We start from the raw sequence: 14,486 nt of genomic DNA, 5'->3' as shown, positions 1-14,486 counted from the left end.
CTAAGGAACTGAAATCAAATCTCTTCGAAGAAAGCAAAAGGGGTAACAATGGAGATTTTGAAATCTGTAATGATGGATTAGGAATCATGTTTAATTTTTTGTTAATTTTAGGGTTTTGGATAATTTTTTTGGCTTGTGGTGTAGGGTTGTTTAGTTTTAGGGAAATCTAAGATATACTCCTAGTTCTTTTTTATTATAGGATAAGTTTTGGAATCATTACTTAATTATAACGAACAAATTTTGATGAGTAATTCCTTCAATATATAGCAACTTTGACTCACAATAACAATTATCTTTTAAACCCTTGTTGATTAACAGAAAGTTTGTAAAATATTTACCAATATATTTACAACAAAGATTAATAAATCAATAATTCAAATTGATTTGTACTCAATGGCTTGTATAATCTTTGTACAATTGTACACATAAACTGTAGTACTGTACTAAGATGTAGTATTCATGTTAACTTCTTGTAGTAGTAGATTGTCTTTAGAACCTTGTTTTTGATAGTTTTAACTCAACTGCCCTCGATTCCATTCCTACCGAAGATTGATGGTTTTCATTCTTGAGCAAAATTAAAGAGCTAACTCGCGACCTTTTACTTACGACAAATGCTAAATGCCCGTCTGCTTCTAGTAATACTTTTCTGCAGGGTCAGGAGCGCATGTTTATCAGCGAAAATTTAACCTGTAAAGATATTTTGTTCTGCACATAAGCTAATCTAGCCCCGGTAACTATCCAATACCCAGGACTATCTTGAGGCCCTCGATAAGTTTGATTAGTATCTACAAATCGAAGAAACTTTTGGTTTTGAATGGGGACTGGTGGCCCGTTGGGATAAAGACTAGAATCGACGACTACCATTTGCTCTTTTTCTGCCTCTAAAATCCCCGAACTCATTGGACTACTGTTCTTTGATAGCTTCTGTGATGTGGATTCTGATGAACCTTGACACCACTCTGATTGAACTATTTCGAAGTTTAATACTTTTGAGAATTGTAGTCGTAGATGAAGGACTTGTTTTGAGCCGTTTTTTTTAGTATGAAGTTGAGCTCCGGTGACTATAAATACCACTTTTTCCTGGTCGTGAGTCCAAGAAGGGGCGTATTTTACTGGTGCTGTGCATACGTGCGAGTATTTCTTCTGAACCGGTTCAGAGTACCTATCATCCGATACCTCATCCGATCCTTTCCAAAATAAGGTAGTGTCGAATTTGTTTTGGAGCATTAAAGGCATGGTTGATAGATGTTGTAGATGTATTGCCAACCTGAAATCATTCAGATTCATAATAACAAGTTTTAGATTTCGGAATCAGGTACAATTATAGAGGAGGTGTATGGCAAAATCCATGTTCAAAATTCACTCCAGTCAGCTATTAATCATTTGCCAAACACCACCAGAGTTTGTTTTCATGCAGATTTCAGGTTTTACCTGTTGCATTTCATGCCTTCAAGGTATAATCTCATTCCTGTAACAGGCTTGTTCTCAACATTGACCTATAAAACATGAATACCAACTGGCAGATATAAAATCGGGAAGAATCATTTTGATTTCAATTAGTGTTACATGATTCACTACTAATGTGGCAAATAGCGAATAGGAAAAGGCAGATTATGATCGATTTTAGACTATTTTTTGGTCATTTGAGCAAATCACGAATTTGAAAGCGAGTTAGCCAGCGAATTAAGTAACATCATCATCATCATACCCAGTGTATCCCGCTCATAGCAAAACTATGATCAGGTTCTGAAGAGGGAAGGAAGACGGCAACTTATACTCATAAAGGAGAGTGCGGTAAAAAAAAGAAATATTTTCAAAGAGTGTGAAAACCTGCAACTTTCTCACTGGAACATGAATTATGTAACACTGATTCCAATCGATAGTAGGTAGAAATTTTGCTGGGTTAATAAGTAGAATATGATAGCAGAGAGCTGCAGGGCTTTCAGGCATACCTTGGTAGTATTTACATATAATTTTGGACTCATGATGTTGAAATGAAGAGCAGTTGGTGGTAGTGAAATATTTGCAGTTGGGGCTAACGGGAGATCACTGTGTAGTGGCGCCCATATCCTAGCGCATTGGAAGTCCAAAAAATACGGTAAATCAGGAATCAGTGGCTTATCTGCGAACAAAAGAGAGCATTGTTGGCTCGATCAGTAAGACGTATGATTGTATGTTCGGGTATAGTATAGACATTAGCGAGCATAAAACCCGGTATGAAGACGTGCATGATTTGATCGTATTAAGTATGCAAGTATGCAAGGTGTTAAGAAACGAACTTACAACGAAGGTATAGATTGATGGCATGTGACAAGTAGCCTTTCCCATGAACACCTTTGAGAAGCGACGTTATTGGAATGAAACTGAAGTTGATTGCATCGGGCATCAATGTAACTGTCGGAAGCCACTCAAGGTGGTTGCTAAATGAAGGATCTCCCCCTCTTTTTGCACTTATCACTGTGATTCCCTGCAATGTATCATGCAAGTGAGAAGTGTCAGTCCTTTACTAGAAAGTTATCTGACCAAAATTCAAGGGATAAAACATAGACAATCAATTTGTTTTCTTGATTGTCATCTTGCTATTGTGCTGTAGTTTTAGATTTGACTTTATATTTTTGTGTAAAGTAAAGATGAACTAGTCATAGGACAAGTTCTTGGGAGTTTTGGAGGGTAGGAGAGTGGGTAACAATGAGGGTAAAACCCATCCTCAAGAACCGAATTTGATAGAAATCAATTTATGAATTATGTCAATAAATCAATTCAACCAAAAGGTTAAACTAATAGTTGTTATCCCATAATATGCTATATATGCTCTATCACGCCTCTTTACATGATAGACATACATTTATTAAGCTATAAATATAAATGCAGCACATATCCTACTCATGTTTAGTGCTAAATATTCTACTTTTAGAGTGAGAATAAATGATGGATAAGATTTGAACTCATGATCTTTTTATCATATTGGATTCAGATACTATATCAAGAAACCAATTCAACCAAAAACTTAAGCCTATAGTTAATAGCATCTAGATATATGATATACTCAATCAAACTCAAGGTGGCAAGTTAAGTGAAATGGGTAGTTCCAAATTCAAAAGTTGCGTAACTTACATCTTGGGAAGTGACAGTAGAAAGGCTATCCGAAAGCTCAGCTTGCTGCTGAAATATGTTGAATGCAGATGGCATCTGCTATCACAGTTCACTTTGTCATATAAGAATTAACTCAATTAAAAGATTAAGTTGATGGTTGAAGCACCAGAAAATTTATATACTCTGTGTACCTTCTGTCTATTCTCTTTACTTTTGCGATGAGGAGTGAAGCGACACGTGCCTGTAAACAACTGGTCTCCAAGATCATACAAGTGCTTCCCAAGTTGTGACGAATCAAGTTTTGATGATTTCTCTTGCTTCACTAAAACCAAATCTTGCCCTCCAATGCTTATTCCCACTATGATATGTGTCCCATATTTTTTGATAAACCTAATGAATGTCATTGATTTACAAGTAATTTTAGTAGAATTTCATAATGATTGAACCCCTAATTGAAGAGCTTTTAGATTTTCTTATTTACAAATAATTTTATATAGTGTTTGGGAATAAATATTTCATTTTAAATTATAAATTTTAATTATAAAATCATAAATGAAGAATTTGAGAATGACAAGGTTTGGGTAGTCATTCTCAAATTCTTAATTTTAACTACTTTAAAAACAATGGTGGAATCTGATCCAAACCTAAATTTGAAAAAATTTTGTTTGCCAAACAATATATTTGAGCAAATTCTAAATTTTCAAATGAAATTATTATTCCCCAACATGGCATTAGGTCAAATATGCTAGTGATAGTAAGATTTTATTAAATTCGCCTAGTTTATAAATTTTCAAATATGTTTTTTATAATATATTTTATTATGCGTATTTAACGATATTAATGTTAAAAGTTGCTATAAAATTTGAGGAAAAACTAAATGAGAAAATAAAAGAGAACGAAGAGATTATTAATAAGCAATGAAACCATTATTAATGATATTTCACATGCGAACCTAACTTAACTACTGAAGTGAACTACACGAGTTTCACTTAAGAATTATTTTAAGCACGTGCAAACTTAAGTTCTAATTGTGAAACTTATGAAAAAATTCAAATGATTTTCATTTACCTTAAATCCGATATAAAAACCATACAAACAAAAAAAGATAAGATAAGAAATTATAGACATAAAAAGTAATTAAGTAGTATCAAGTAAATTATTAATTATAAATTTCTGTGTTAAACGTTCTCACCGTAAGACATTCTCTTTACATAGATTGAATAGTTCAATCAATACAATTATTAGCATATAAATTCTTTATTTTGAAGATGTATACTTGTATCAGTCAGGATGATGTATGAAAATAGCTAATAACGGTTAAGTAATTAGAAATGGATTTTTTTTCTTAGTTGAACTTAGACTTTACACTATTGACTTGTCATTTCTTTGAATTATATCAAATATCAATCCTACTTTTGAAATCCTCTAAATTTAAGAAGAAAAAAAAGAGGAAAAAGACAAAAAAGATTGTGAAAGCAAGCTAATTGTTTTTCTCAATTGACCAAGTCATAAAGTTCTGCTTTCAAATAAGTAAGGTGAAAATAAATTATTTATTGGTGATCCCCATAATTATGGATATTAAAATTAGTTTGACCTTTTAAAATTAAAGTCAAAAGACCATAAGCTTGAAATTTACCAATGAAGTTCCTATGTTTTAAGCAACTTGATTTGAAAATTCATTCAAATGTCTTTTATTATTTTCTAATTTCTTACTTGCCTGTGTTTACAAACTTCATTATAAATATAGTATTTTATTTTATTTTTATTAAATGTTTATTTTCTCTACTTACGTTATCATGAGATCATCTAACTATTTAGACAATTATCATTATTTACCTTACTTTATCTCTTGTTCACTTTTTCCATATGATCTCTCTCCCTTTTTCTTAAAATTGATATCACATTAAATAAGACATTTGATTAGAATAGAAAAGAGTAATATTTTTGTACCATAACAACTAGAAGATGACAAGGTTTAACAAGTTATTGACATATGTTATTGTGTCGATCAATTAAAGAAGAAAAATACTTTTTTCAAAAAAATACATTATTTGTTTTACTCATTTAGCATTATTTGTTATTTTGATTTGTTTCACGTATTTTGCATTATTTTTATTATTGAGACAATGACCCATCAGTTTTTAAAATCTCATCCATACATTCTAATGACTTTCTTTTAATTTTATCAATACAATTCAATCTATTTTTCTTTTTTTCCATATATCCACATTTTTCTTAAAAAAAACAAACAATTTTGAAGTAGTATTAGGTACGATTAAGGTAAACTCAATAGTATCAATTATAAAAAACGTGAATTCAATATGTTAAAAGTATGCAGCTTTTAATTACTTATTTTAGCATTTTCACTTTCTTTAAGTTATGATCTACAAACATTTATATTTTAGTTCATATTCAATATTAATAACTTCACTTGAGAGTTGAGTGGAAAATGTTTTTATTTAAATATCATTTGTTTGAACATAATTTCCGTTGAAATTTTATATTTACACAAATAAGTCATAAAATTTAGAAGTCCCAACAAAGTATAAATTTTTACACTTGATAAGAATTTACTTTACCCCTTATTATTTGATCCATTGGTAACTAAAATTTCTTAGTGTCAAACAAACCAATCAAATAAATTCTTAAAATTTTAATAAAGTAAATGAATTCCTAATTAGAAATAAACTTTCGGTAGTTTTTAAAGAGAAACCCTTGTTTGGTTTTAGTCTACACTATTTTAGTGTGCACCAACCATACAAAGTATTAAAATAATACTTATCCACTTTACTTTTTACGCGCAATCTAAAGTAAAATTTGAGTCTTGATATCTCTTAATATGCATTATAAAAATTTGTAAAAATTATATATTAAAATTCTTTGCATCAAGACAAATCTAAAAAGTACCAACATGAATATATTTTATCTTTAATATATACTTTAAAATCAAATTTAAATTTCTCGTTTCAAAAATTAAAAAAAAACTTAAAATAAATAAATAAAAAGCAACAAACAGATAAAGTATTAAAGATTTTTTACTTGACAATTACAATGATCGGGAAACACACAAAAAAATTTATACAAAACTTTCATTAGTTTTTGATACGTCAAATAAAGGAACTCTAAACATAGCATGATCCAATCAAATGTGATTTTAGAAAAGCTACTCTCTATTTATTTTATTTCTCTTGTATGAATATGAACTATAATTAAGGCGTTTATACTTAATAATCAAAAGCTAGCTCCAAATTTCACTAAAACACAGACCGAAAATAACGTAATAGAATAATAGAGTAGAATATTCTATATATCTTGTAAATTTCACTAAAAGCTAGCTCTAAACCACCTCTTCCGCCACCCTAACCCACCACCACTGCCGCCCCTATACATGGCAGCCACCTCTCTTCTCCTATGGCTTCCTCTTCTAAAATTCATCCTGCAACTCTCGTTACTAATATCAAGACAAGTGTACCCATTCAACTTGATGATGAGTGCACAAATTTTAATACTTGGGTTACTCTCTTCAAACTCCATTGTCGGGCTCACCTTGTGGACACTCATATTATTCCCGATGATTCTACTAAATCGGTTACCAAAGAATCAGAGTGGCAAAGACTTGATGATATTGTTCGTACTTGGCTTTATGGAACTATTAGTCCAACCCTTCTCAAATCCATTGTTCGTCCCGATGATAGTGCTCTCGATGTTTGGAATCGTATTGAAAAAAATTTTCAAAATAATAAGACCTCCCGCATTCTCCATCTCGAGTCTCAATTCAATGAAATCTCCCTTTCTAGTTTTCTCAATGTGAAAGCTTATTACAATGAACTTGAAAGCTTAAGTAGGCTCTTTGGGCCTGGTACCAACGATTTGTTGATTTTTTGACTACTATTGGATTTTGTAATAGCATATCCGATAATTCTCTTTTTGTATATTGTCATGGTTCTGATACTGCTTATCTTCTGTTATATGTGGATGACATTATTCTTACTGCTTCCTCTGATGTGGTTCGTCAATCTATTATGTCGAAACTAAGTTTTGAGTTTACTATGAAGGACTTGGGTCCTCTCAATTATTTTTCGAGTAGTACTGTTACTTGCACTCCTACAGGTCTCTTTCTTTCTCAGCAAAAGTATGCCTTGGAGATTCTTGATAAAGCAGACATGTCTCAATGCAAACCTTGTCTTGATAAAGCAGACATGTCTCAATGCAAACCTTGTCTCAATGCAGACATGTCTCTTTCTACTCCTGTTACTATATCTGGGAAACTTTGTGCTAATGCTAGTTCTCCTTGTGATGATCCTACGTTGTATCGTAGTCTAGCTAATGCTTTGCAGTATCTTACTTTCACTCGACCGGATATTTCCTATGATGTTCAGCAGGTTTGTCTTCACATGCATGATTCTCGGGTTGAGCATATGGGTGCTATTCATCGCATTCTTCGTTATATTCAGAGGACTCCTAATCATGGTCTGCACTTATATAAGTCTCCTATTTCCCATTTTCTCTCATATACCGATGCTGATTGGGGTAGTTGTCCTAACGCCCGTTGGTCTACTTCTAGTTACTGTGTTTTCTTTGGGGATAATTTAATATCTTGGTCTGCTAAACGACAACCCGCTGTTTCTAAATACAGTGTTGAAGCTGAATACCGTGGTGTCGTTAATGCGGTTTCTAAGACTTGTTGGATTCGTAACTTGCTTCTTGAGCTCTATTGTTTTATTCCTTCGGCAACGCTTGTATATTGTGATAATGTTAGTGTTTTTTATTTGGCGGGTAATCCAGTTCATCATCAACGCGCTAAACATATAGAGATTGACATTCACTTTGTTTGGGAAAAGGTTAGACGTGGTGACGTTCGTGTGCTTCATGTTCCAACTCGATATTAGATTGACAACATCTTTACCAAAGGTCTTCCTCAAGTTCTTTTTGATGATTTTCGATCCAGTCTCAGCGTTCGCCCGCCTCCCGATTCGACTACGGGGGTGTAATAGAATAATAGAGTAGAATATTTTGAATATCTTGTAAATCTTTTATATTTTGGTAATTATTTTGTAAATATTTAGTTTCCTAAAATTTTAGATTACTTGATGTATTTATTCTCAAAATGATGAAATAAAAGGCAACCAAAAAATTATTTCTTTCATATCATTGCATATCATTCACTGAACTGTAATTAGCTAGGTAAATGGCCAGAAAGATCCACAGGTGGTCAAAACAGTTTGATCATTTTACATTTACATATTTCTATATGTCACGTTCAAATTGCAAAATTATATAAATTTAAATAAAAGCTTTTATGAAAAATATCACAATCTCAATAAAACATAGAGTAAAATATACTATATTTTTTTAATTACTACGCTTGTGTCAAAAAGTTTTCATATAAAAAAAGTGTAATTATTATAAAGAAAAGAGACAAGGTATATACAAACCTAGCTTGAAGTTGAATATTCCATATCAATTATTATCTTATTAATTTAGTACTGGATCCATATTACTGTATTTTTACAGTACTCCAAATAATTAATAAATTATTTGCCTATAATATCTGGTACTAATATTCCTTGGATTCCAATTTTCCAACCGTTAAACCGCCAAATTCTAGATTAATCTTATGCGGCGCCAATTTTTATAGTAAATTGTAATCAACCATATCTCCCTCAATTTAATTTTTGTTTTTAGAAAGCAAACTCTAAAAGACTAAAGAATAATAATTATGTTAAGATTGTAGTTGTTAGTTAATGTTATTTTGTACTTTCTGGTGATAATCCTTCCTGCTACTCTTATAAGAGACCGTCTCTCAAAGAGACTACTTAAAAACAAAAAGCCCACATTTTTATTTTGTCTTTAATTTATATTAATTGAGCTATTTAGTTTATATATCTAATGTATTTTTCGAAGAGACCGTCTTTCCCGACAATTTGCGTATTCTTTTTAATTTGCTAAAAAAAATAAAATAAAATATTTTACATTATTTTGTACTAATAGTAGTACTCCTTCCAGCTATCTTCTGGTTGGTGTAGCGCTCTTATTATTCGTTACGAAAATTCCCCTATCTCGTTTCATACTTGCCAGCCTTATCACACAAATCCTGAAAACGACGGTTCTCATAGAGAGATCTAGCGCATTTATGTTTATAAAACTACACTAATTTTAAATGAAATCATCTTAAACTAATCAATTGAAATAATTATTTATGATGTTAAATCCATCATTTATAATTTTAATATAATTACTTTTTATAGTCTTAGAATATTTACTTATAACCTTAAAACGATTACTTATTATCTTAAAGTAATCAATTGAAAAAATAGTCTATTGTATAAAGTCGTCTTATGGTGAAACAATCTCATACAAAACAAACTGATAAAACTATGATTTTATTCCACTTATTTTGTAACATTGTAAAATATAATATAAGAATCTTTTATTTTGGACTTTAGTATAACCCATGCATAAATTATTATAATTGATATTTAATACTTCTTTTGTTTTTTTTTTCTTCTTATTTACTTTTTGCACAGTTTTTAAAGTAATTTTTGAACCTCAATATCTGTAAGTACATATCATAAAAAATTATAACAAATATATGATAAAAAAGTATACATTAAGACGAATCTAACGAGATCTCACATGAATGTATTTTATCATCTATATATGTCTTAAAAATCTTAATCAAATTTCTCTCTCCAAAATAAAATATTTTAAACGGGAATAACATTAGGAAACGGATAAAGTAATTTACAATAATAGCCAAATATTATATTTTTAAAACTAATTAATAATTAATTTAATTACGATAATGACTTTGACTAAAGGTAAGGCAAGAAAAACTAACCTTGCAATTCCAGGAGGGTCCCAATTGGCAGGAACATCATTGAGGACTTCATTAGAAAGAAGCAGAGGATAACGCTCAATGTGTAGATTGAACAAAACAATAGAGTAGCCATCAAGACCCAACATTTTCACATTACCAGCATCTTTTGCCCATGAACCACTCACAAATTTGAACAATGAATTAAACAAACCTGATGGAATCTTCCCTGAGATTGCAGATCTTCTATTGAAGAACTCCGACATCTGCAATATCAAATATATAAAACTTTTAATAATTAAATAAATACACTCTAAGCAGAATTTATTAGGTATGATGATATGGTATTATAAAAAATTACCAGATGTAATAATATCAAGGAACTAACTTGACCAAAAGCTTAATTTAATGTTTGAGGCTTTAGAATATGTTATATATTCTAACACGTCTCCTCACACGAAAGCCCTTTAGGCCAAAAATGTTGATGCATCACAAGCCCTTCTCATACCTTATGAGAAATACTCCACTTGGGTTTGAGGGGTGATTAATATTTTAGCTCTGATACCATTTTGAGGAACTAACACAATAAAAAACTTAAGCTAATGGTTGAAGCTCTAGAATATGTTATATATCTAACAAATAACGTATTTTGAGACTTCAACCAAAAATTTCAGTTAATAGCTGAAACTCTGACATGTTATATATATATATAAATTCTTCTCTTAAACCAAGCATTTAGTAGCAAATTCATATATTGTCATGGTGAATTTGCATCATTGGTAAAAGATGGAGTATAATTTTTTGAATGAAAGATGAAAATTTAGTATAAATTAAATTGTGAGGATGATATTAATTACCTGATTGAACTCGAGGATATCAGATTGGTGACGAGTATGATCACCCTTATCACATTTAATATCAATAGAAGTAGGTTGTTTAAGAGTACCAAAACCAGGAACAAACAAGTGCTTCTTCTGATCTTCATTAATCAAAACTAACCTTTTATTACCTTTACAATATTTAAGCCTAAAATCTAAAGTTAAGTCAAAGCCTTTACCAAGACTTGCTATGGCTTTATCTATAACTCCATCATCACTCATCATAAGCATCCTTAAACTCTCTACACTTGAGCTGCTACTTTCTCCTATTATTATTTGTTGGTTCATATTATTATGAATATACAAATGGAAATTAATGGAATATGGAATATGAAATATGAACTGCTGTTATTATGGATGGATTTAACAGGGTTTATGTAGTCAACGGTTTGTGGTCTAATATTGCAAGTTATTTACTGGTATTTCGTTGGCACTTTTTTCATGGTGGAATTTCATTATTTGAGTTGACTAATTATAATGTGAAGTATTTCATACTCCTATTTTTTACAAAGTATATACTTTCTCTATTTTACTTGTAATCTAATAGGTTAATTTTAATCATTTATATATTAAATTATATATATTTAAAAATTATAAAAACTTAATATTATGAAAGTATGTGATTAGACGATTCAAACAAAATTCCTTTTGCCTATATTTTTTCTAACGCATTAGCTGTAATATATAAATTAAACTTGAACGATAAATAATAACAAAATTCGTTATAGCGGGTATTTCAGAACGAAGGAAGTATATCGGTTAAAGCTTTTTCACTAAATTCTAAGGAATTATGTATGTAACTAAAACTAAACATTGTAATCGTTGAAATACTCCATTCGTTCCTATTTGATGTTTACAATAAGAATATTTATAGGAAATTGAATTTTTCAGATGATAAAGATATTATTTTATTGAATAATAAAATTAATGAAAAAAGTGGATTTCATCAGCATTATTAAAAAATATACAAAATTAAGTTAGTAAAAAAAATATGAAAACTAAAAATATTAAATAATGTGTAAGCATTAAGAATACTAAATATGTTTTGAATTACTTAGTGGGAAACTTGTGAAAAGTGTAAGCATCAAAGAATACTAAATATGTTTTGAATTACTTGCACCATTGGATGGTAACATAAGAATTAAAAAAAGTCACTTCAATTTATTATTGTCGATTACGTTCTTTGGATCGGGTGGTAAGTGAAAAAGTAATAATATGATGATTGAGAATAGAACAAGGGGGTAAAATAGAGAATTATTGAATTGTTTTTTTTTTTTTTGTTTTTGCCAAAGATGAAAAGAAAGCAAGTATTGTAAAACAATCATATGAAATAAAGTATTAAAATTTGAGTGACTGAGACTAATATCAAAAATATAATATAAATAGAAAAATTATTTAGAAAAACAACAAATAAATTTGTTTAAAAAGAAAAATAGAAAGATTAAATAAGACATGGAGTATTGTATTGAATTGCGAGAGATTTACTTTTCTATTATTAATGGAGGGGAAGGTTGCATTTTTGTCATTTGAATGATTCTTCACTCCCTATTCATTGGAAGTTTCATGTCGGTAAAAAGTCATGGTCATGGGCTCATCGCCACCATTGCTCAAAAGATGGCTGGATACTTCTTCTTCTAGGTTTAAAAAAGACTTTTTATTATTAAAAGTCGTGACCTTTTTTTATCGTGACGTCATTCTTTGTATAATAAAATTTTAAGTTTGTCTTTAATGGCTTTTTATGACTTTATCCTTTTAACATTTCTCTAAAAACACTCATCAAGCTAAAATTTAATATCGAAGCACGCTATGGCAAATGCAAATGATCACCAAAATGATTCAGTAAGCATCGATAACGATCGTTAATTTCAAAAAATAACTGCTTGGATTGAAATTTAATACATGTTCACTAGCAAACTTTAAACGATCGTCATTTATTGCTTGGTTATCGGAATTGGGCATATAATATCATTGAAAAGATCTTTAAGTCTAGATTTTAATTGCTCAAACATTGAATTAATGTGATTTTCATATCAAAAGTTATGGCCATATCAATTTCCAACACAAAACGTATGACAACGTTTATTTTTTGATTATTTGTTTTCTTTTTTTAAATTTTTTTTTATTTTAATTTAATTATTATTATTAATTTTAGTTTAATAATGATAATGGCTTATTTTATAATTAAAAATATATTTAAGGGAAATTTAGTAATTTCATTAAAAAATTAGTAATTTCATTAAAAAAGGTGTTGGCCCAATGAAATGTGAGGACTTTTAAAGATCGGTTTAAAAAACATCCAACAAAAATGCAAAAAAAACTTTTTAAGAATTTTGCGTTTATAAATAGAAGTAATTGTTTTAGCTGATTTCTACTTGGTTCATTTTATCACCTGCAGATTGCATTTATTACCATAATATAACAAAGATGGATTTAAGCATTATATTAATTAGATTTAAAAAAGTCAACAATATAATTGATATTGTTTAAAGTTGGATTATTAAAAGGTGAAATTATTAAAGAAAAATTAATGACAGTTAAAATTATTCTGAATAAATTAATAACTGATATCATCATGACAAAATTGCCATAATATTTATTAAAAAAAAGTTGCAAAAATATAATACTATGGCATAAGTAAACTAGAGCCATATTTTTCCATTTGTGTTATGTGGTAAATATTTGTTGACTAGTCTTAAGGTTGATTTTTAGCTTCAAATAATTGAAAATATTTATATATTTTAAGTATCGTTTTCATTTTAGTCTAAGGTTAATCTATACGACATTTGAATTTGGTTCTTCTAATTATACTTTCTATTTTTTTTATTGTTTGATTTGATGATTGATATTTATAATCATGATCATTTAATTATAGATTCAAAAGTAGGTTTATTTAATTGTTCAATGTACTAAATTATAAACTTCATTTTTTTTATAGTGTGTTAAATGTTGTAATTGCCAAACTTTCTAATTGTTGTAGTTGTGCTAAATTAAAGAGTTTAAATTGTAATAGTTAGTCACACATAAAGACACATACTTATGCAAGTGAAGATGGATGGGAACGCATATAGATAAAGTTTTCTTTAGGGTGGCACAAAAGTACGAGATTTGTGAGATTTTAAGATGAGACTTTGAAAATTAAAAAAATTTCATCCCTCATTTGGCATGTTAAAGACTTAAAAAATTGATGAAAATGAAAGTCTCAACTCAAAAACCACCCTCCTCCCAAGATATTTTTCTTGAGAACTTTCATAATTTTTAATTCCAATCCCTATTCTCATTTCCTTTAAACAAACAAAGACTTAAGACTTTTTTTACACTAAAGTCCCATTCCCTCCTTGAAATTTCATGTGCCAAACACTGGAGTTAGAACCTAGAAGTTGAAAGAGTTTACACGAGCTTAGCTACATCTACTTATTAGATAGTTTATCCGGGTTAGGTGACAATTTATGGATAATTAGTTGATAAATAATTATATATGTTTATGTTAGTTATTTGATGAATAATAAATCAAATGTGTATTAACTTTATATCTTTAATATTATCTTATATGGACAGTTTACCCGGTGGATAAACAAAGTTTTTTTCCAAGAATAGCTACCCCTTTTCTAATTTGCATATATACATAAAAGTAAAAATTATAGTATATTTATTTCAGCATAATTTGTTTTCTCGAAAGAAAATCAAATGTTATCTTAAAT

General features: G+C 29.5%; 1 protein-coding gene across 1 annotated transcript; it reads right to left on the bottom strand.

Moving 5' to 3' along the window:
• Positions 1-238: 238 nt before the first annotated feature.
• LOC130808214 (MACPF domain-containing protein At1g14780) lies at positions 239-11,260 on the bottom strand. Its single transcript, XM_057673686.1, has 8 exons — positions 10,768-11,260; positions 9,935-10,176; positions 3,285-3,483; positions 3,115-3,189; positions 2,284-2,467; positions 1,953-2,122; positions 1,432-1,496; positions 239-1,267 (listed from the first exon to the last, which is right to left on the bottom strand). The coding sequence occupies exons 1-8, from the start codon at positions 11,074-11,076 to the stop codon at positions 655-657; spliced, it is 1,857 nt and encodes a 618-aa protein (XP_057529669.1). The 5' UTR covers positions 11,077-11,260; the 3' UTR covers positions 239-654.
• Between the last annotated feature and the right edge of the window lie 3,226 nt (positions 11,261-14,486).

The sequence above is a fragment of the Amaranthus tricolor genome, chromosome 3 (genome assembly GCF_026212465.1).
Source record: "Amaranthus tricolor cultivar Red isolate AtriRed21 chromosome 3, ASM2621246v1, whole genome shotgun sequence".
NCBI classification, from domain to species: Eukaryota; Viridiplantae; Streptophyta; class Magnoliopsida; order Caryophyllales; family Amaranthaceae; genus Amaranthus; species Amaranthus tricolor.
This window is presented reverse-complemented; position numbering and strand designations above follow the sequence as displayed.